At 36.4% G+C, this 23,613-nt stretch overlaps 1 protein-coding gene across 3 annotated transcripts in view; it reads left to right on the forward strand.

Annotated features, from left to right (window-relative positions):
* The window catches only part of stk11ip (serine/threonine kinase 11 interacting protein), a 62,242-nt gene that overhangs the window by 278 nt on the left and 38,351 nt on the right, over window positions 1-23,613 (forward strand). The window contains exons 1-17 of one of the 3 annotated variants that reach the window (XR_010908591.1): window positions 2,591-3,264; window positions 3,712-3,779; window positions 4,266-4,468; window positions 5,456-5,530; window positions 5,629-5,724; window positions 5,901-6,008; window positions 6,088-6,159; window positions 9,019-9,148; window positions 9,632-9,735; window positions 10,866-10,952; window positions 11,267-11,308; window positions 15,212-15,382; window positions 15,542-15,623; window positions 15,770-16,222; window positions 17,827-18,029; window positions 18,124-18,234; window positions 22,979-23,147. Coding sequence is in view for 2 of the 3 variants with exons in the window: in XM_067459361.1 (XP_067315462.1) it covers window positions 3,713-3,779; window positions 4,266-4,468; window positions 5,456-5,530; window positions 5,629-5,724; window positions 5,901-6,008; window positions 6,088-6,159; window positions 9,019-9,148; window positions 9,632-9,735; window positions 10,866-10,952; window positions 11,267-11,308; window positions 15,212-15,382; window positions 15,542-15,623; window positions 15,770-16,222; window positions 17,827-18,029; window positions 18,124-18,234; window positions 22,979-23,147 (2,173 nt within the window). In the remaining variant the exon portion in view is untranslated. Of the gene's footprint in view, window positions 1-2,590; window positions 3,265-3,711; window positions 3,780-4,265; window positions 4,469-5,455; window positions 5,531-5,628; window positions 5,725-5,900; window positions 6,009-6,087; window positions 6,160-9,018; window positions 9,149-9,631; window positions 9,736-10,865; window positions 10,953-11,266; window positions 11,309-15,211; window positions 15,383-15,541; window positions 15,624-15,769; window positions 16,223-17,826; window positions 18,030-18,123; window positions 18,235-22,978; window positions 23,148-23,613 lie in introns of those variants that run through there. The other 2 variants (XM_067459360.1, XM_067459361.1) reach the window with 2 other exon arrangements.

Here is a 23,613-nt window from a genome sequence, read left to right on the forward strand (position 1 = left end):
GGGGCTACAGAGCCTTGGGTCTGTATTTTGTTAGGCCTAGGTCATGCCTCAATTTTAAAACAGACATTTTTGAATACATTTTTTTAAATCATAACGTTTTATATTGTTTAGACTTTTATTTGACTTTAAATTACAGCCGGAGCAAGAAAGTCATGCTAGCCTACTCCAACAGACGTTAAAAGAATTCCTGGGCTAAGCTAAACCAGCAGGGTCTTGATATATTAAACGGCTTAATTAAATGAAATTCTTGGTGAAAATTACCCTCAAGTGGAATTAAAGTTATTAATTTTCAACTGGGTTAGCCGGTCCTCCAATGACAAGGTGCGAATGTGTGAAATATTATCTTACATAATGCAATGCTGGTCGTGTATCGAATAGGCCTACATTATGTATGTGATTACATTTTAAAGATAATGATTAATTTATAATCTTTAAGTCCTTTCTCAAACAACTGAAGTGGAGAGAGGCAGTAGTCAGCGAAGTGTCCCCTCAATGCTGCACAGTAAAAAAAAAAAAAAAAAAAAAAAAAAAAAAAACATGCACACACACACACACACAAAAAAAAAAAAAAAAAAAAAAAAAATATATATATATATATATATATATATATATATATATATATATATATATATATATATATATAATGTTCAATAAGTTATGACAACATGTGATTTTACATTGTTTTAGACTCATCAAAATAAGTTAAGAAATGTTAAACTTTTTTTATAAGTTATACAAGACACAACTAATTTTTTTTTTTATGTTAAGTCTAACATAATCTAAGTTGAAATAACTTAAACATCCAAGTCGATTGTACTTAAAAATTTCAGACTGTGACTTTTATTTCTTTTTTTACAGTGTGTCTGGTCTGAGCTGTAGTTCGCCATACGTATGGCTCAGCAACACAGTTATAAGGAATAAACAAATTAGTAAACTAATCTGTGTCCTTGTAGTCATTTATCACTCTGCACATTAAAATCCATTGGGATTATACAGTAAGTAAATATCATGCTGTACCTTCTTGTACTTATATATAGACTACAAGCTGAATGTTGTTGCAATCTCTCAGTTGCCTATTGATTACAGAGGCCAGGAGTCGAGGTATCATGCTTACCAACCAAACAACCATTAACTCATCTAGAGCAAGGCACTGCAAAGCAAACCACACTCTGTTCCCCTCTGAGACTAATCGTTGTTTATTTAAGGGTACAGGAATAGCTGCTCCATGTGAGACCTATAGCTACAGTGGTTGTCGAAGAGATATAAATGAGGATTATTTTTCGTTGCCCTCTGATTTTGGCATTTTATGTATTTGTGGTTGCCAGGCTTCCTTTTTTTCGCCTTGGAGATTTTGATGGAGAAAGGGGGCTTTTGATATGCCAGGTCTTGTGGGCGTCGTGATGAAGCAGGGGTGTTTATGCAGAACCGCATGTGTCATTTAAGAAGAAAAAAAGGAACCAGCTGGAGACTTGATGCACAGCCTCATAACCAGTGTCTGTGTACCAGGAGTTTGTTCAGCGTCTGGGTTTCTGTAGGATTTTGAGGGCTATAAGCCACAGTATCTCCAGTTGGTTAAGTGCAGTCCTCCATCAAGGACGTTTCTGAGTAAACAAGTGAGATAATTACACTAATGCCCCGAGGAACCTCTGCATACTCCACTGTAGAAAAAGAGAACCTTTTTACTTTAATAAGATACTGTGCATGCAGATTCAGTACTTTAATATTAGAGTTATTTAATCAGGTTCAGTGCAGAAACACCTTATTTTGTTCTGTTTTAAATGTAAATATTGTGTATTGGAGGCATGTTAAGAAAGTGGATCTGGAACTCTGTGATAAATGCATATCAGATGTTGTCGAGCTTGAACCAAATAAAACATTTTTTTTTTCTATCGGTGACTGTTTAGTCTATGTGCCATTGTAGCCAAAGTAAAACACAGAATAGAAAACAAGCACAAATGCATCAAGGCAGATTGTTTTAGTTTTTCACAAATCTGTAAGTTTTCATCAATTTATACAATTGTTCATGATAAAAAAAGAAAAAAGAAAAAAGAATTAGCATGTCACCTGTCTGATTTGATGATCTAGTATTTTTGTTCCAAGAAATCAGCTAATAGTATATAGGCCTAGCCCATATACTATATAAATCGCATATTGAATCTATATAAATCCCATATTTATGTCATAATTGATACGGATATTATAATTGTGCACCCATTAATTCACTTACCGCTGACTTTGCGAGACATGCTAAGAAAGTGGATCTGGAACTCTGGGACAAAAGTAAAAATAGATAAAAATAAATCTGAGGTCATGTGAATCATGTTTTGCCTGGATTCCTGTGGCTAACAGATTTTTTTTTTGATTGTATTTAACAAACTGTCACCATAATTAATATAATTAAGCTTCTTTTGAATATGTGTGACTTCATGATGAGAATATTAAAATCTACTGGTATGTTAAATTGCTTATTGGATTGAACTGAATATGTACTTTGGATTGTTTCCTGAGGTTTAGTGTTTGATTTCCAAGAACAAAAAAAAGCAGAATGGTTTAGTCAATGTGGACCTAATGCAAGAGAACAAACATATTTGCACATTAACCTACATGTCTACCATACAAACAACAGTTGCACAATCAGGTTGGTAGCTGTAAGCACTTTAAGCCATTGTAAAGATAGACTTGTCAAGATAGTGCTGTCAGTGAGATAATAAGCGTTATAATGTGGCATGTCCACTGAGCTTTGTGGCGCACTTCCGTTTTGAAAGTAAAAATTTACTTCGGGTTATGTATATTTTTAATGTGCTGTACTCCCCTAATTGACTAAATGTCACTTAAAATGAGTGTCAGAAAGAAGATTTAAACATCTAGACAGAGAGATTCTGATAATTACTGTATAGAAAAAGGATTTTTCATTAAGTACTATTTTTTTCCCCACATTTTAATTCCCAAGGCACAATTGATTTAACATTTCCTAACATTAAAAACAGCTTTACTTCAAAATACAAGTTCTTGCTATTTGTATTATAATGCATGTGAAAATAAACACAGGAGGGCGCGCTTAGCACTGATATTCACTTGTTTGTCTGCTTCGGGCCACCGTACCTTTAAGAAACAAGATCATATGATGGCTAACGTTACCATCAGGATGTCAACAAACGTGAAAGGGGAATTTAAATGAAATAATGCCATGAATCCTAATGCCGGTTCAAAACCAGGTTTAACGTGGTTTGTGGATACGGGTCACGTATTTTTTTGAAATATAAGGTATGTTTTTAGCGCATTTCAAATAGATATTGACTCAAAATTATTGCTGAGGCATCAAGGAAGAGCTTTTTTTTGTTTTTTGGGTGTCGGTGTTTTAGTATATTGCTATTCCAAAAAAAATGCCATACATCTTTAAATATACGCAGAATGATTAGATGCTTATTTTTTTGTGATCATGTAATTTATAATATTAATAATAATTTGAATTGCTTTCTGAGAGTTAAGCTATCAGAGGTGACACTTGGCCTGCATTAATATTAGTTCACTGGTGTGAGGATTTCCCCCAGCTACATTTGACTTCACAAGAGGCAAATTCTTGTGGTATTACCCAAATTAATGTTCTGTCTTTATAACAATTATCAATATTCAGATTAGAATAATTCCCCTTTTGCTTATTATGATTTAGGTTAATTCTGTTTCACATCTTATATGTTTCACTCTTTTTAGGATGACATCTGCGCAGGCTGGTCAGTCATCTGTTGTACACAGACTTGCCACATTGCTGCGAAATAATGGTATAGAATCAGTATTTTATTATTGTTTATTTTTACAGCATTACAGGCCTATTTCCAGAAAGATTGGTGTAATGTATGAAAAATAGAAATACTGTTACTATTAATATATTAATGCTTTTAGTGGTATAATAACTCATCAACTCATAATTCATACACAAACATTATATAATAAAGAAGTTGTCCACAGTCACTGATCTATATTTGTAAAAAAAATTCCGAGGTTCGGATTTGGGTTGTTGGTAAGTTAAGAATTAAGTTTAAACCTAATTTACAACCACAGATTTGGAGACTGATATGCAAGACCATGCAAAATTATTAGGGCATATGACTTTGTTTCCATGTTGACTGAGATATAATTGGTAACGTCTGAGGGTGCTTTCGCATTAGTTTGAGGGTGTTTGGCACGCTCAGACTTTTTTCTTTAATGCTGCCAGTTAGTTTCAATAAGTCATAATAATAATAAAGTTCTTGTTGCTCTCTGTAAAGGTGACTCCGTACTGGATGGTTCCAGTACTCTCACTCTGCAAGTGGGATGTTTACAGCACCTGACACAACTCTTTGAGCGGCACCTTCTCTCACGCACACATCAGCATGGTTTTCTGGCCCTGCCGTCCCACCCAGCAGACACTGCCTCCCTGCTGGAAGTCCAGTTCCTCTTTGATATGCTCCAGAAGACAATATCACTCAAGGTACTGACTATTCTGATGAGGCTTTGATGTGCCTATGGAATTACAAACTTGTTAAGAGCACTGATTAATGTTGATAGTCTGAGTATCGTAGTAGTAAAGTAGTAGTTTTTTTTTTTTTTTTTTTTTTTTTTTTTTTTTTTTTTTTTTTTTTTAAGGCATAGTTCAACCAAAAATTAAATTTACCCTGAAGCCAGCCTAGGTGTGTATGACATTCCTTTTTCAGACGGATACAATCAGAGTTATATAAAAAAAATGTCCTGGCTTTTCTAAGCATTATAATGGCAGTGAATGGCAGCCCAAAAATTGAATTCCAACAAATGCATCCGTCCATTATAAAAGTAATCCACATGGCTCCAGTGGGTTAATAAAGACCTGAAGCGAATTGATGGGTTTTTGCAAGAAAAATATCCATAATTAACACCTTATAAAGTAAAACATCTTCCCTTTGAGATGTCTTAATTTCAAATGGTTCAAAATGCGGCTGCCAGTTCTAACGGGAGCTTGCAAATGTGAACATATCACCCCATCCTACATTCACTCCATTGGCTGCCAGTGCTCCATAGAATTGATTTTAAAGTACTGCTTTTGGTTTTTAAATCACTACATGGATTAGCACCACAATACCTTACAGACCTGCTGATTGAACACCACCCAGGGAGAGCCCTTAGGTCTGCAAATCAGAGGCTCTTAGGGGGTCCCTAAAACTTTTAGACTTTGGAATACCCTGCCTATGTAAATTAGAACTGCTCCCACATTATCCATTTTTAAATCAAACATTTATATTTGACGTGGCTTATAATTCATGATTCAATCGTTTTGAATGTGGTTGTTGTTTTCTGTGGCTCTATTTTCTTCATGTTTTGAATATTATTCTATGTTTAATTATTTCCTGTACAGCACATTGGTCAATAGCAGTTGTGTTTAATAGTGCTATATAAATAAATTGAAATTGAAAAATTGAATTGATCATGTGTTTCTGTAATACAGATTGTAAATCCACCTGGTGTAAAACTACAGTATGCTGTGAAAATCTTCCCTTTCAAGTCCCTCAAATACTTAGAGGTATTTCAAAACAAACTAACCAAATGAATTTAATTACGTTTGTTGCATTATTCAACATGTAAACTGAATGTTTTTTGTTTGATTGTCTTTCTGTTCAGCTCAAGCGTATTCCTCCTCATTGTCTGGAGGGTCTCAGAGGAGTGTATTCTCAGCTGGAAGTCTTCACTTGCTCAAAAGGCGTCAGCTCTTTAGAGGTAATGTTCGCACCAACAGGCTTTGGCACAGTGACCATAAGTTTACCCATGTTCATATACAGAAAGTGTGTGTGTGTGTGTGTGTGTGTGTGTGTGTGTGTGTGTTTGTGTGTTTGTGTGTTTGTGTGTGTGTGTGTGTGTGTGTGTGTGTGTGTGTGTGTGTGTGTGTTTGACAGGAGCTTCTCTCTCTATGTGGAGGTGATCTCAGCTCAGCTTTACCATGGCTAGAACTTCATACCCTTAATTTCAGTTACAACTCTGTTTGCCGTCTCGACGAGTCACTAGTAAGAATCTCCTGTCTTCTGTAGAGTATAGAGTTACTGATTTTGGAATCTGCATGTAACCATTTTCTAAATTATTTAGAGTCTGCTAAATGCCCTGAAGTGGCTTGACTTGAGCCACAACAAGCTTCAAGATTGTGCTGAATTTTTAAAGGTAGGTTGCTCTCGTTTACCTTTTTTTCTGCTGTACTGGATATAATCTGCCGACTTTCTTACATTTCTTGCTCAGATTTTGAGTGCAAATCTCAGGGTTGCCAACTTTTTTTAGTTTTTGGGGGGTCTATTTCGAACTTAATTTAGTATCAGTTCATATGTAGTATATAGCATAATGTACATATATCATTATGCTTATAACATGTCCTTATTATGTCCTTATAACAATAAGGACAAATTTGTTTGTCTTTGCTCTCTTCTTGCAATATTTTAAACGTTTCTTGGGTCAAATTATATGTGCTTGAATTCATTAATATTCACTTGTGTGTGCTTATATAAGTATCATTATTCATGAAAAATATTAGAATGCTAAGTCCTAATATGATGCATAAGTAATGAACACTTTAAAATTTCACATTTAAAGAAATCTAGTGTTAGATCATATCTAAATATTTATTAAAATGCAAGACTGTTTCTGACAACTAGATTAGATACATTTATATTTATTAAAGAGCCATAAGGCACCTACTGGGTAATGGCATTACAAATTAACAATATTATTTTTTAGCCACAAAATGACTCTGTTTGAATTGGAATTCTCTATTTTAACCTTAATTACTACACAAATTGTAATATAAATAATAAAAATATTAGAAGAAATATATTTTACGTGGTCATTAATTGACAATAATTATTGCACAAATAGTATTTAGTACAAAAAGATCTCTTCTAAATATTCAATAAATATTATTGAACTAAATTATAGAACACTTATTTCACTGAAAAATAGTTACGGTGTATGGTCACATTTGACACTTAAGCACAGAGGCATTAAAGACATTAAGTTTTATTTAGCAAGATTTTAAACACTGAAATAATAGATGGAAAAGTACATTTACAGCAAATATAGGCAATTTACCATAGGAAATGCATGGTTTTTAAAGCTTTTTAACAGTTAGAGCATCACCTATAGTCCGATCTCTTTAAAACGTTGCATGCTTCATCAGCATGTTATGCCACATATACCCAACAATTTTCGTGAAGTTTTGAGTTTTCCCTTAGGATTTATAGGCTTTTGAGTGTATTTTGCCACGTCTCTTTTTTAAATGTCCCTGTTATAGCCATCCAAAAGCAAAAGTTCAACTTTTTTTTGATAATTATTGATCTAGAGAGTCCAGAGAATTGTCCTAGACTGGTTTGGTTCTGATCGGGCAAAAAACCAGGGACAAGTTCACAAATGTAGGTTTTTACCATAATTACGAATATTTAATTAACGATTTGATTGACAGCAATGGTTCCAGAGGCAAAGTTGTTCATCATGAGGAGATCTATCATATGATATGCATATTTTGCCGGTGTGTTGAACACCGCGTGATTGCTGAGCCATAAAGCTCTTTAGCGCCAACTAGTGGCCGATTTCTTCATTTGCAAAACTTCATTTGCAGATGGCGGTCATGTTTTTTGAGGTACGCCAATGTCCTCATAGACATACATGGTACTTTGGGCCAAGACACCACATACTAATTTTCAAGTCAATCTGACTGTCTGATTATAGCCGTTTTTATGTTTTTTTTTTAAATTATAGCACCACCTAGAGCCCAATCGTCGCAATTTTTTTTTTATTTTGATCAAAGAGTAAGCCCATACATATGTGTCCCAAGTTTAGTGATATCTCATTTCTTTCTTGACTTAATTGATTAATAAAATAGGCTCCGCCTTGAACGTCCATTTTGACACCCCTTAGCAAAATTGAATCGAAATTGTAACTTTTTTTCAATGATTATTGATAATATGACTCCATAGAACATTTCTGCACTGGTTTGGTTCCTATTGGTCAAAAAACCAGGGGCAAATTTGCAAAAATAGGTTTTTCAAAAAACGTAAAATATCTCAAAATTGGCGCCCAAAGAGCGAGCCAATCTGAGGCAGGCGTCTGGTCCGTCTTGAGCCAAGGATTCCAATGATATAAGGCACTTGAGGCTACGGCCAACAATCTAGGAGTTATGAGCAGTTTCATGCAATTTATCGTTATAGCGCCACCTATAGGCCAATCTGGCTCATAATTTGATAACCTCGCCTCAATTTTTGTACTACCTATTGGCCAAGTTTCAAATCTCTAGCCCTTACGGTTTGGTCTGCACGATGCGTTTTACGGCAGAATAAAAACCGCTACAAATACAATAGGTTTTCAAGCACTTCGTGCTTGAACCCCTAATTAACAATGTTGCATTTTATTATGTTCTCCATGATAAAATTATCCTGTAAATATGGCTGACTTAATAATCAATGCACACTAAGCTGTACTGTTTACCAAATCTTGCTGCAAACATCTGTATAGTGAAACTGCTGTGTATCTTAAGCCATTCAAATGCATTGACACAGCGCTAGAAGTATTGAGTGCTCCATGAGCCACGTGACCGGGAGATGAGATGAGATCATTTTGCAACTCCGCTTTTTAACGCCTCTGGCTTTTAACATTAGCACAAAAACGCTATTTACTCTTTGAATTTCCCATTAAAACTTAATATTAAATAATAAAAACTAAGCTATAGGCCTAGCTTTGTTTAATATCAAAAGCAGGTTTGGCAATTTGGCGTGAGATTAAGTTGGGCAGTGTGAGAGCATGACACAGAGCCTGAAAGCGTGTCTCACGCCAAATGCGTTAGAGTTGGCAACCCTGAAATCTGTGGATGTTTGGGAAAAAAATATAAAATAATATAATTTTTATATTTATAATTTATATAAATATAAAAAATTATATAAAATGTAATACTATACACTTATTGAAAGCAAAATCAAACCTAGATGCTAAATGTTTGGATGGAGTGAATTTATTTATACCTTTTCTGTCTCCATCAAGCCTCTTACTGAACTGGAGCATCTGAATTTAGCTTATAATAACCTTCAGAGAGCACCAGCACTGGGCCTGAGCGCCCAAGCCAAACTCACCGCCTTGATTCTTAGAAACAATGAGCTAGAAACTATCAATGGTGAGTTTTCTGCTCATTTTCATGATTGTATTCCTGCGCTGAATTACTATGACTATACTATCCATGCAAAGTACATTGAAAAAAACGTACATCCTTTTATTCACCGCATTGGTTCTTTTACAGTGCGTTTCTTTGCTATTCTTGTGTGTAGTGATTATTAACTTTTTGAAATTGCTGAGAACAGTTTGAAAGAAATGACCTGAAACAAAACTCGAAAAAAATAAGTGTATGCATATGTCTGCATATGTTTTGACAATTTAAAATCTTTATTGAATAATTTAAATTGTAGTTAATATTCTGTTTAATGCATATTTGTTTTTACAAATTTCTATATTTTACACATACACTTTGTCAGTGCTCTTGATTGCAAAATATTCTTTATGTGTAATACAAACATTTGTGTTTCGAATAGTTTAACAAACTATGATTAGTTTGAATAAAGTAAATTCTAATTTAATTTAAAAAGTATTATCCTAACTGCAGGGGTGGAGCAGTTGTCGTCACTTCAGTGTCTTGACCTGGCTTATAATCTTCTTATGGAGCATTCTCAGCTGGTACCTCTGTCCCTCCTTCATAATCTCAGTACAGTAAGTTAGACCCACCTTGCCTAAGTAACTCTTATAAGTCTTAAAGGGGTCATGAAGGGGTTATTTTTTTATACTGTTTGTGTGACTTTTACATTAATAAACATCATAATGAATAATTAATAGGCTATTTTCTTCCCTGGTTTTGAGCATGGCTTTTGAAATGCTTGGTTTTTATGGGCGTGCTGCATTGAAGACTTGAAAGTAAACGCCCACTGCTATGATTGGATAACAGCATATTATAATGAGCTTCGGCTCCCTTACACGAGGAATTGTTATAAAAATGCCCAATAGGGAGAAATGGCAACCGCAATGATTCGCCCACAGGGCTCGCAAAATGTCTTTACCATACAAACACAATGATTGTTCATCAGATCCAGAAGGCTCAGCATAGTCTGTTTATCTCATTCTGTCTGCAAATCCAGTTTTGTGTTTACAAACGAATCCACAGTCAAATGAAGCGAACAAATGCAATGTCTTCCCCCCCGTGAGCTGGCTCTTCAGTAAAAAATAAAGTTCAGCCATGCATTCCTCATATTGGAATCCGAAGGAAGCTTATAGCATGATTGAAACATGCTGTAAGCTTTATTGCTTGGAAGTTCGATCTGGTTTAGCTCCCCTTAGGTTGTTTATCTATAACATGTCATGACATGCACAAGTCGGGGCTACAAAATTAGGAGTTCATCTTCTTCAGTTAAGGCGGCATTTCATTGCACTCTGACATCACAGGTAAGAATATTCGCAGATCGATAATTTGCTAATCGATCATCAGCTGTCAATAAAAGCTTTTCTTTCCCTAACAAGGAAGTTTTCAGCTCTGAAACTTACAGGATATTCTTATATTACAATGACCTTTCATTTATCAAAAGCTCGAGGGAAAGTTGATTTCTCAATTCATGACCCCTTTAATAGCTCCCTTTTTTCTGATATCCTCGATCATCAAACCCACATTTTAGTCTCAAAAAGACTGTACATTTGGGGTTGTTGAGGACCTTTATGATTTTAACAGTCCAGTTCAGCCAACTGGATTTTAGAATCTTAAAATGAATATTTCCCTCTGAAACGTGATGTATCTCTGATTCTTTTTTTTCTTCCCTGTAAATCACCTTGACAGTTTTCTGATCTCTTTTCAGTTGACTTTGGAAGGAAACCCTTTGTATTTTCAGAAGACACACAGGGCATCGACTGTCTACCACCTCTCACCGCAAGCTTCTTTCAAAGTGAGTCTTTCGCTGTTTGTGTACAATAAACAGTGCACATTTTCAAAGTCATTATTTAAATCGCTCCTTTTCTCAAAACTGTATAGTAGGAGTTCATATGGTGTGGCATCCAAAAAGCAAAATTCTTTTTAGCAAATGAAATATACAATGTTGATTGTATTCATGTTTACCATAGCTACCACAGGGAGGTGCCAGTTTCTCCTTTTGTCTGATGTAATTCATAACAGTAACATGTTTTCTTGAAGATCTTTCTTGCTGTTCTGCAGATGTTTCAGAGTTGTAAGCTGACATTTTAATGTCTGCTTGTGTTTCAGCTCCAGCTGGATGGCACCCCTCTGTCCCAATCTGATCTGCTGGTAGGTATCAAATATCACTTTGTGTACCATCTCCAGGTTATTCCACACTCTTTTATTCCATTGTTTCTCATGTGATTCATGTTGAATTGTGGGAGGCAAATCTGTTTTTAATTTTCAGTAGAATAGAGGTGGTTACTTCCTCTGATCAAAAAAGTAAAGTTTAACTGGTTTTAAGGATGGCCCAGCAATCACAATTCTGTCAGGTCTATTAAGTCAAGAACAAAATAAAAATAAAGTATAAAAATTAATTGCAATTCAAGTTGATAATTCTGAATTAAATGTTTTGGCGGTATGGCTCTGTTCAGGGAGTCCTCAGACCTTTCATGAGCACCATGAAATAGCAGAGAGTCAGAGGACAGCAGCAGCATTAGGGAACGCTTGCACAGTTTAGGGCTGTGAGAGCTGAACTATTCCCCTATGAACAGAGCAGCTACGATGGCAAAGTAAATGCCACGTTATACACGATGTGGAGCTGGGGAGGTGGTGGGCAGCAAAGAGCTAGCAACAGCAGTTTAGGAGTGAACTGAATCTGTTTGAAGATGCGCGCTGTTTATATCGTGGCCATTAGCAGTGAGGGGAGTTTGAACAGCTGATGCGCTGATGCATCTCAGCTGAGCAGAACCAGCTGATGAGACCAAATAGCGTTAGCAGCGTCTTGACTACCTAGCCTGCCAGAACTGACGCTTACGCTCGATTGACATTCTATTTTAAATGAATGACAACTGATAAAATAAATAAATAAATCATACTTGAATGTTCAAAAAACACATTATATTTTGCATATTTTTACATTGTTGCAGCGTCACTCTTCCCAGTATGTCTGTAATACTTGCTGCATCCCAATTTGCCTACTTATTCGTCATCTTAAACGGACTCTGTCGCTTAGTTACGTGCATCCCGTCACTGTTTAAACCGCTGTCAATCATCGTCACAGTTCAAATCCTCCACATTCAGTTTAATTTCCTACCGTATCAGAGAGAAATAAAGCCGCACGTTGATCTGCCATTCATGGGTCTTTAATTCAGAGGCTCTCCTTGTGTGTTTGCAGTTTAAATGTAATGATACTTTGTCATTGCAAAATTTCACAATGCTGCTGCAGGTGAAATATAATGTGGACAACACTGAATAAATATATTTTAGTCAGGTTAATTATTGACAGTTGGTCACTCAAACCCCTTTATCTAAACTTCTCTACTTAAAGGTGGGGCAAGTGTTATTTCAAAACTGTTTTAGAAAAAGGACTCGGGCCGAGTGGAATAACAAACTTGTAGCCAATCAGCAGGGAAAGGGCATGACTACTATTGATGGTGAGAAGAGAGGCTCAACGTCATTATTCAAAACACAAGATACACAACGGACATTAGCCGAAAACTAATATATGCTGGTTTTTGCTTGAATATGCTCGTTTGTCATGTTCACTTGTTTGTCCATTTGCGATCATATTGTGGCTCCCTTCAGTGATGATACAGACCCGTTCATTTCCACACCGTATGGAGCATCTAACAATCTCCTCACTGTTTGTTTCAAGCGTCACAATCCTACAAGTAAGATACTATACTCCTAATATATGTTTGTTTCCTCTTTTCTTGATCTATATAATCCTAATCCTATCATAATTGTAATATGTCGTTAGCTGGAATAGCTTGTGTACTATCGAGTTATTCATGAGAACTAGTTTGTGTTTTGTGACCGCTATAACTCTAATCTTGTCATAATTGAAATATGTCGTCAGTTGGACTGTCAAGGCTCATGTACTATCGAGTTGTTCATGAGAACAGTTTGTGTTTTGTGATGGAAGGGGTGACTTTTTCATTGAATATTCGACCTGGATTAGTTACACGCAGATTCTGCCATAGTCGTTGCCTGGGTTACGTATGTGTGGGGCGGAGTTATCTAAATAGGACCGAGACCCTTTTTGGGGGTAGGGGCGTGTTTGTTTTGGTGATTTGAAATATCAACAATGGTTTCCAGATAGCACTTACCCCTGCTTTAACCGTTGGACTCGCACATCCGTAATGTTTGAGCACTTTTTATCCGCGTTTGTAGTTGTATTCAAATCGAATTCTCGTCCAATTCGTAATGGGTTGTGGGCAATATCAGCCATTAAGAGTGCGCATCGATCCGCACTTCGAATTCTGACTGGAATAAGTAAACCATAAGGGAATTTTTGGAATACTCTTTTCAACGTACTACAATTCGGGACATACTAATTATATTTTCGAATATTTAGTATGGATAGTATGCAAATTCGGATGCAGGGACTGTTTAGTTCACTCTATATGAAGCCCACCCTTCCGTAAAGTGTAGTGTACTCTGATTGGTTATCTGGACCAATGTGTTATAATTGGTCAACCGCTTTGAGCGTGTTTTGTAAATGTCACACTTTTAACATAACGGCAACTTTTAACACCCTACTAAGGCAACTCAACCAGGCGTCGCCCAGTTATTGTTGTTGTTGTTGTTGTTTTGTTTGCATTTGCATATCCCGGGAATTATTGAAATGAGGGATATTGTGACCGGAAGAAGAACAATCGTGGCGTTTCAGGGAGTTCAGAAAGAAAAGCTCCCTTTGGAGAGTTAACTTTTTTCATGATGAAAGCATCATTACACACTAAAGAACAATGCAAATGTAAACATATGACCTTTTAACATTGCATTCAAAGAGTTCTAATTTTACCCCCCAAAACATTTTATGGACTACTTCCACTTTAACATAGAAAGGGGTTTCCAGCAGCAGTATGTCTGTTTCAATGGCACCAAAGTCTTGAAAACATTGTTCAAATTCCCCAATCAATGATGTTTTTTTTTTTTTTTTATTGCTTTTTTTTTTCAGGAACCGGACATTTGTAAAATTCAAGATCATTTCTCATCCCCCCCCATACATTCTTAACACTGATACAGGCCAAAGATATGATAGTGACACCCAGTGTTCATACAGTATAATTCATTTCTTTGTTCTTTTGTTTCTCACAATAACAGGCAAAATAATTTTTTACTTTTAAAACTTTTGCAGGCCAGCATGGACCATGGTTTGATGCTTGATGCATAATTATCAAAATTATCTCATTTAATTACCACAAATATAACATGCAGCTGTGCTGGGCACACCATTGTTAACACATGATTACACACAATTTTGATCAGCAGCTTCTTTTGGTAACTTCATATTATTTTAAAGGTTCCTGATTTTTTTTTCTTCTGCAATAGGTTAACATGCATCTAAGATAAAAAAAATTCTTATAATATACAGTACAGGACAAAAGTTTGGAAACATTACTGTTTGTAATTTTTTTGAAAGAAGTTTCTTCTGCTCATCAAGCCTGTATTTATTTGATCAAAAATACAGAAAAAAAATTAATATTGTGATATATTATTACAATTTAAAATATTTGGTTTTCAATGTGTCGAGAACAAGCTGCGAGAACTCCCAAACCAGGGCTGCATTAACAAAATGACGTCTATTTTTTTTTATCGCAGCCCTGGCAGCGAGGACTTTTTTCTCTGTTTTGTGGAGTATTTTGTAGCCTTAAGGTTTCACTCTCTCTAAACTCCTCCTTTCTGAGAGTCTCTTTGCTCTGATTGGTCAGATGGCTCAGTGTGTTGTGAACAGTCTACCACTCACAGTGCGTGTTGGAAACTAAATGAATTCCTTTTACCATATCTGAATTTCAGCTGTGGAGGTTTCCTTAGCACTTGTATACTGAGTGATACGAACATTAACAATGACGTGTCCATATTGCTAGAATATTACAAAATTAAACAAATACATACTTATATTATAGTTGTCTTTGAAAATGTATTCTGTATTATTGGCTTAAACCAACAATCACTTGTTTTTATTCTGTGACTCTTGTGACATAAAATATTAATTTATTATATTTTTTTTTTTTTTTTTCTCCACAGAACTTACCTAAACCCGGACAACTGGCTAGTCAGATGTCCCACACTTCCCAACAAGTTTCTATGGCACCTGAACAAGGAGGGCTGGAAGTGTCCAGTGGCGGTGGGGACCTCACTGATAGCGTGACTGTAAACATATCAGGAGTGACCAGAGTTCGAAAGAGGAAACACAAAGTTAGTCCAATGTCTAAAATCTCCCTAACGATTTTGTAGAACACCATTGAACTCATTTTAAATGAGCAGGCAAAATAATGTGATTCCTGAGAAAATGAAGCAGTTTTAGTAATATAAGTTCTGATGTATGATGCAAAGCGCAACTTCTTGCCATTGCAGAGCAAGGTGAAGGTGAGGAGAGCCAGTATCTCAGAGCCCAGTGACACAGACCATGAGATCAGAGTGCAGTCTGCTTTACAAGGTGATGAACAAACGACTCTAAACTTTTGTCTTTTCGTTGATCATGTTAATATTTGACAAATTAATAGATTTTCAATTCAATTTTCAATTATTTTCGCTTGTCTTTGCTTAGTGTCTTTCTAATGTGAAATGTTTGGTTCTCTTCAGATATTGCCCTCCCCCATAAGGAGGACATTGAGAGAATGGACAGTTTTCGAGAGCAGTTAGGGGAGGACTGGCTACGTTACCAGCATCATCTCGATGATGCTCCAGTAAACCCATCTTTCCCAGGAGTGGAAACTGTAACCATTAAAGTGAACACCAACGGTCGCTGTACACCCCCATCTCCCCTGCTTAAAACAGACACACCTCCAACCAGTCTAAAGCTGCTCCCCCCTCCGCTGCTGTCCTCTGAACTAAAAGAGGAAGAGGATAAAGAAGAGATAGAGAGCACAGACTTGCAGCCTGAGACAGAGTCCACCCTGCAGTGGACAGGCCACAGCCCCCCAAACACTGAGTCAACTCTTGAGACAAGTCTAGGAAACACTCAGGCTCCAACTCGGGTTCAGGCCTACTCTGACCACCAACCAGCACCAGAGGAAGATGACGATGATAGGGGAGGTCTGTCTGTTCTTTTCTAGGGATACATTGATAGTGATAACAACGCCAGCCAAACACTATGTTTATGCACTTATATTTATACCATTATTGTACCATCCGATATCAATTTGTAGTAGTGTAACAAAAGTTCAGCAGCTTTTCTATTTACTGTACTTCATTGGATAGTTTTATTCATTCATTCACGCTTCTGTTCGACAATTTGGAGTCTGAAAGATATTTAATGTTTTTGAAAGATATTCTCACCAAAGTTGCGTTTATTTGATCAAAAGTACAGTAAAAACAGTAATATTGTTTTCTGTTGTAATATATTTTACAATAATATTTATTCCGGTGATGAGTTTTCAGCAGACATTACTCCAATCTTCAGTGTGATCCTTCACAATTCATTCAAATATCTTTTCATTGCAAATTTGGTGCTTAAAGGCATAGTTCACCCAACAATGAAAATTATCCCATACTTCACCACCCTCAAGTCATCCTAAGTGTATATTACATTTTTCTTTCGGATGAATACTATCTGAGTTTTATTTAAAAATGCCCTGGCTAATCCAAGCTTTATAATGGCAGTGAATGGCAGCCCAAAATTTGAAGCCCCCAAAAAGTGTATCCATCCATTATAAAAGTAATACACATGGCTCCGGGGGGGTTAATAAAGGCCTTCTGAAATGAATCAATGGGTTTGTGTAAGAAAAATATCCATATTTAAAACTTTATAAAGTAAAATATCTAGCTTCCGGAAAGTGTAACGCCTCTTGCAGTTCAAAATGCACACGCTACTTCCGACGTCATCATCGCACCAGTTACGTTTTTTTCGTAAGTTGAATATGGAAGGACAGTCCGCCAGAAGCTAGATTATTTTAGTTAATAACGTGTTAAATATGGATATTTTTCTTACAAAACCCATAAATTTGCTTCAGAAGGACTTTATTAACCCAGTGGGGCCATGTCGATTACTTTTAATATAGATGGATACAGTTTATTGGGCTGTCATTCTCTGCTAATTTAATGCTTGGAAGATCCAGGACATTTAAATAAAACTTTAATTGTATTCGTCTGAAAGAAGAATGTCATATACACCTAGGATGGCTTGAGGGTGAGTAAATAATGGGGATATTTTCATTTTTGGGTAAACTATCCCTTTAATTTGCATTGCTTATTAATACTCATAATGAAATACTATGATAAGTGTAAACTGTAATAAATTATGATTCTTCGATGAAGTTCTTCAAAAGAACAACGTTTATTTAAATTCGACATCTATAGCATGTTTAATGCATCCTTGCTGAACACACGCTTTACTTTCTTAAAAAAATGTACAGGCTCCAAATTTTTGAACAGTTTTGTATAGACATATTGTCCTCTTTATGTAACTTATAGTTATATTTTAGTTACTTCTGTTTTTTTGGGGGGGTTTTTTGTATGCATGTGATTTATGCATTTATACTATCAAATGCCGAAACCAAAATTAACGGTTCTTGTATTCACCTAAAAAATATCTTAATACATTATAATCTTGATACACGGATGCATATTATTTATCATTTAATATTTATTTAATAAATATTTATCATCCAATTATATCACTCTTGCACTTTGTGTAACAGTGGACCTATGCAGGCCAATGCTGGTGGGGCTGCTGTCAGAGGATGTAGAGACAAATCGGAAAAGGGTCTCTGAACCACTCTTCCTTCGAGTGTGGCAGGGTCACCTGATGGAGGTAGACATGCACCAGGGGTGTGTTAAAACACGAGTGGAGCTAGACAGTTTGCAAGATGTCGTGACCACTGAGGTCATGTGCACAGTAGAGGTCAGATGACATTTTTTCTGTTTATGTAGATCTCTAAAAAAAAAAATAAGTTTTTTTTTTGTCTCTGTTTTACACACTTTCTTTAAATCTACAGAAGTTAGAGAGGACTCACCCAGCCCTAGAGCTCCACTTCCGGTACATTAGTCGTGAGAGACGTAAACGTTGTTATATAATGTTGGATGACAAGCCACAGGAAGCATTACAGGTAAGGAGGTACATTCATTATTAAGACAATCAGACATAATCAACATGCTTGGGATTTAATCCTAAAATGATAACAGATATTACATAAGTAGGGATGCACTGATAGATCGTCATAGTTTTAATTAAAGTGATTATTAAATATGAACACCTTTGCTTACATTAATTAGTGTCCTGTAGCCTTCATCGAAGCAGCTATAGCTTCGACCTCATTTCTTTTTATTGCACAGGTCCTGTTGTTTCTCCCACTAAGATTTACTGTAGAAGTAACTGTAAATTGTATTACAAGAACTGCAAAACAATTGTGTTATATGCTGGGATGTTGCTTTGCTGTGTTCCAAAAATTCCATTACTAATACCAAGAAACAGGATTTGAGCTTTTGAATTCTGAACTGTTGATATCAAAAATGTATACCCTTTTGGTCAAATCGGCTTGCAAATGTATGGCATAATAATTGCAGAATTCGACAAGTGAAAATTCAAATACAGATATCAAGAATGATTGTTTTTCTTAGAAGAAAATAATTTTAAAAATTTGAATTTTTGACATTGATGTGGTTTTCATTTAAAAAATTGTGGTGTTATTAGTGGAAATGTTCCTTATATCATGAATGATCATTTTAACTAGTGAAGATTGAATTGTAGATATCTATAATGCAGGGCTCAAATTTAACTTTTTTGCTTGGTAGCACTGGTCCTTCCAAATCCAAAAATTTAGGAGCACCAGAACTTAAATTATATATCATATCATATATGATTTTGAATTTTTTGCCACTCAGGCATCCCATCATTTCTTATGCTTGGTGCTCTCATGCTCCCATCAATCAAGCTCCTTTGCTTATAATTTGTAGATTAGCGATGTAGTTATATCCACAGATAATACACTGCTTAGGCAGGCGAAATAATAAAAAATAACATTACAATTAATTAGGGCTGTCCTCGACTAAGGATTTAGACATTCTAATCATTATTGTCGATTCTCTCTATGGTCGACCGATAGTCGAATCATCTGTGTGTGTGTGAATGGGTTGGGAGGGTCACGACACTTGTCAGCAGAAGGGTAAAACTATTTTTATTTTCCTTTACACACTGCACACAGCAACAACTTTTAATAAAGCGACCAAAACTGCCTGCCAACTGACAGACGAACTGACAATGGCTTTCTTATTTAGGTTTAAATAGCCTAAAAGGTAATGGGGTGGATAAACATTCATAAACCGTTTTCTCATAACATGTTAAAGCCGCGATCGAAATACAGAGCATCATACAAATATATAAAAGAACATTTTGACAAATAAACCTTTAAAAAAAAACCTGCCTAGAGAGGAAAAGAACACTTTGAGTGCGTTTACATGCATGTTCTTAAGCCGATTGTGCCTAAAGGGGGTGAAGGACGCGAAGCTCAGCCACGCGCCTCAGGATCACACCGCCACCTGACGCGCATATTATATACACGCAAGCTCAATTTTGAATTGACTGACAGAAGAGCTGCACGATGAGTGTATCTTGTAGCACAGGGTTAAATCAGTATGTACATTGACGATTTGAGGGAAATATAATATAAATGTAATATAAAACCTTGAAAAAGCGCTCTGTGGTGCGGCAGGATTTTAAACAACTTCCTGAGTGGCCACGGACAGGCACTGAATGCTGCCGCCGGTGTGTGTACACTCATTGAACGTGTTCGAATTTTAAAGGCGCGGTGCAAAGCCATAGACAGTAAAAGAAATGGACAGAGCGATCCCATTGACTTCAACGGCAGAAAATGTGACCAATCAGAGGCACTCACTTCCAGATGGCTGAGTGAACTGCGCAGGCTCAGACTGAGCTTGACGACGTAGATGTGACGTAAGCCTCCTGTCTGACAGCTGTAGGTCTTCTAGTAGTTGTGGAAAGTAAAATCTGAATCACGTTGTTTAAATATTTTCTCCCGTTGCTTTTGGCTCACTATCGGCTTCTCCCCATTCTTCTCCCTTGACTTTATCGGACTTTATGTTTCCACGTCCCCCCGACCGCTTCATAGACAGTAAAATATTGTTTCTGAGCGTCTCCTCCTGTCTATACGGTAATTTCTCAACTGTGCGACAGAGTCGCGTTGGCTATGACGCAATCGTTAGCCTATTTTTACAAAAACAGCTTCTACGGGGCGATAGTGTAAGATACAAGGTAATGGAGCCTTTTGTGCATTGTCGTGTTTCTTTATAAATAAACAATGGACAAATGGAGTCTTTAAACGCCTCAGATGTAAAGTTATTCAATGTCAAAGTGACTCAAAAATGAATGGTAGTCAATAGGATGCTAACATCAGATGATGGCTTGGTTAGCAATGGCCGCCCCTATGGGTGGAACGCTTTCCGAGTGTTAGACACCGGATGCTCAGCTCAGCGCCGCGACATGTCTTCAAAATATTGAGCACCCCCCTATTGCCAAAATGGTATGATCCTCGTTTCATAACACCCGCGAAGATTCGAACGTCAGATCGGTGGTCAAATCAGGCATTCAAGTGGCTTGTCAACATTTGTGTTTGTTTACTTGTGGATTGTGAGGACATGATTTGGTTTATGGACTATTTTATGTGACTAAACCTTAGCAATCGCAACCAAAATGGTTTTGCACGTCAGACTGTGTTATAGTGTTACATAGAAAAACAATGGAGTAGCGCATTTTAATGTGCTTTGTGTGAACGTCACCTAGGTTTAACGTTATGTTTGGGGTGGCTTTACAGTAAACAAACAGATACCTATAGGGGTCAGTTAAACAAATGTATTTAAACAACGCCATAAGTTACATCGCATGCTTCATTGATAAATTAACTATACGATCATGTTGTTCACTGTTGTTTACTCACGCGATGATAGCCAACAACATAGACATTTGAAGCAGTTTTACTCACCACCTGCTTCCAAAGCACGATCGTGAACCTTTACTGCTGTGCATTTGCTCTCGCTCTGGTCGCTCGCGCACGCACCCTTCCGAGAGAAGAGCCCGTATGGCCCATATAGGGACATTCCGACCTGTTGACATCAAGCGGACCCATACTCGAAAAAAACTCTCCGAAACTTGTGAGAAACCGGAAGGAGTATTTTTGACACACAAATACTCCATCAAACGTCCAACTTTTGAAACTTTGTCCATGTTTAGGATGGGAATCCAAGTCTTTAACAGCTTAACTTATCATCCTTAAAGCTGTAGTCTGTAACTGTTTGTGCTCTAGCGGTTAATAAACAGAACTGCATTCATCTTGCGGAAGATCATTGCAGCCGGAGCTACTTCTCTCTGTTTATATCTATGGCAAGTCACGCAGGGACTGTGCCTCTCCGCAGCGATTCCTACCATTCTGGTCTGAAATAGTCCCAATATAAACACTTATGATAAGTGTACTATAATGGTTTAGGATAAAACAAAAACACAGTTTGGAAAATATATTAATGTTGTACATTCTCATTATATAATTAAGACAAGAAAGTTACGGACAGCAGCTTCAACTAAAAATATACAGAAATTATTCTGATAAAAGTGTTTTCCAACATTGTTTTTAAATCATGCACTAATTTGCAGACTCATAAGATCACTAGCAATGGATGCAAAACTGATTTTTCAAAAAAGACAATTAAAAACAAAACAAAAAAGGAAGGAATGTAGAGCCAGGATGAATCAAGTGCTGGGTATTGATATATAATAGTATTCATTTCATCTCTCTTCAGCTCTTTACATCTTGCGTGATAGTTAGCTCTCTGTCTTATGACAACGGAGTGCAGGGAAAGGTAGTGATTGGCTAATATTAACCAACCTAAAATCTGCTTTAAAGTTAAGAACGTTAAGATGAAGTTTAATTGTTTAGGAGTTTCCAGGAGCAATTTTGAGCCTTGAAATTAATAAATGTTAAAACTGCTTGCCAAAGACGGTAGTGAAGGATTCTCTTTTGCCATGTTTCAGACACCACTGGCTGATGAAATAAAGTCAACATTTTGAAAATCATGCAATAATAGGTTAACTCTACCTTTACCTTGCTCTTCTAATGACAAGAAGTTGCGCTTTGTATCATACATTGGAACTTATCTTACTAAATTATAGGTTAAATATTTCTAGCCTGTGTTTTGCTATTTTGTGGTTAAATTACCACTTATGCATTTAAAAGGGCCAATTATTATTTTATTTTTTTAATAATAAATGTAATAGAGATGTATGTTTTTATACAGTGATATGTGTTATACAGCAATAACAGTTTAACCTGTTTAACCTTTAACCTACTTTTGGCCACAATAACCATGGTGTGAAAAATCTAATATGGTGACAGCCCTAAACAAAACTATTCAAAAATCTTTTTACTTCAATGTAATTGTCTCAAATGCTATAAAACATTTTAATGTCACACTTGCTTGTAAAAGTTTTGCAAGAGGCGCTTTAAAACAAACGGTGGCTATCGGTATCTATTGATCTTGGTGTTAAACTATCACCAATATATTGTCCTCACATTTGCTGGTTGATGCACCATAAGCTGTGTGATAGGCTATTTCACAACCTGTTTAACCTGTATTTGAAAGGTTTGATCTCACCAAATCTACATCTGACAACAACATGCTCTTTTTATGGTTATTTTGCCAATTCTCTACTCTTTCACAGAAACATTCCCACAATTGAACATGCATGGAACTTTCAAATTTAAAGCAACGTGATGTTATCTAACTGTCCTTACATTATCTTGTTGTTTGACTGGTTTTGATGAGTTCAAAATTCTGACTCCTCAGGTATTAGCAGAGGTTCTCTCAAGAGTTGTGGAGGAAAACAAGGTGCAGGTGGATGAGGAGAGACCAGAGACAGTTTGGTTACAGTGCCTGAAATGTCAGGCTGAGTTCTGCCAGCCAGCCACTGAGTCAGACAACAGCCTGACCCACCTGGATGAGATGAGGAATGACGGTAAGAATATGACCCTAAAAATCAAAAAGATGTTTTCTTTCTTTTATGAGTAAGGCTCTGAAAGGATAGGCGGACCTACACTCCTGCCAACATTCCAGGGAGTGGTACAAACACATGCACCTCTCAACACTCTTCCCATTATTACAGCAATTGCAATCTTTCTCTTTAGCATGACATTAGTTCCTTCCACCTCATTGTGATTAAACACTGTATTCTAATGTGCCATGATGGTTGAGATTACACCATTTGATTGATACTGGTTATTAGCATTTTTGGCTTTTTTTTCCATCTCAGATTTCAGTGCAAGATAAAGCTAATAAAAACATGAATCAGGCTTACCATAAGTGGGTGATCATCTTGTTGGAGCACGACAGAACCTGGATAAAATGTCTTGCCAAAGAATTGCATGAATACAGAATGGTTACAAAGCACTGGGTGTGATAGGTTTTTATATTGGGACCCTTAT

Source organism: Pseudorasbora parva, chromosome 12 (genome assembly GCF_024679245.1).
Source record: "Pseudorasbora parva isolate DD20220531a chromosome 12, ASM2467924v1, whole genome shotgun sequence".
In the NCBI taxonomy this organism is placed as follows: Eukaryota; Metazoa; Chordata; class Actinopteri; order Cypriniformes; family Gobionidae; genus Pseudorasbora; species Pseudorasbora parva.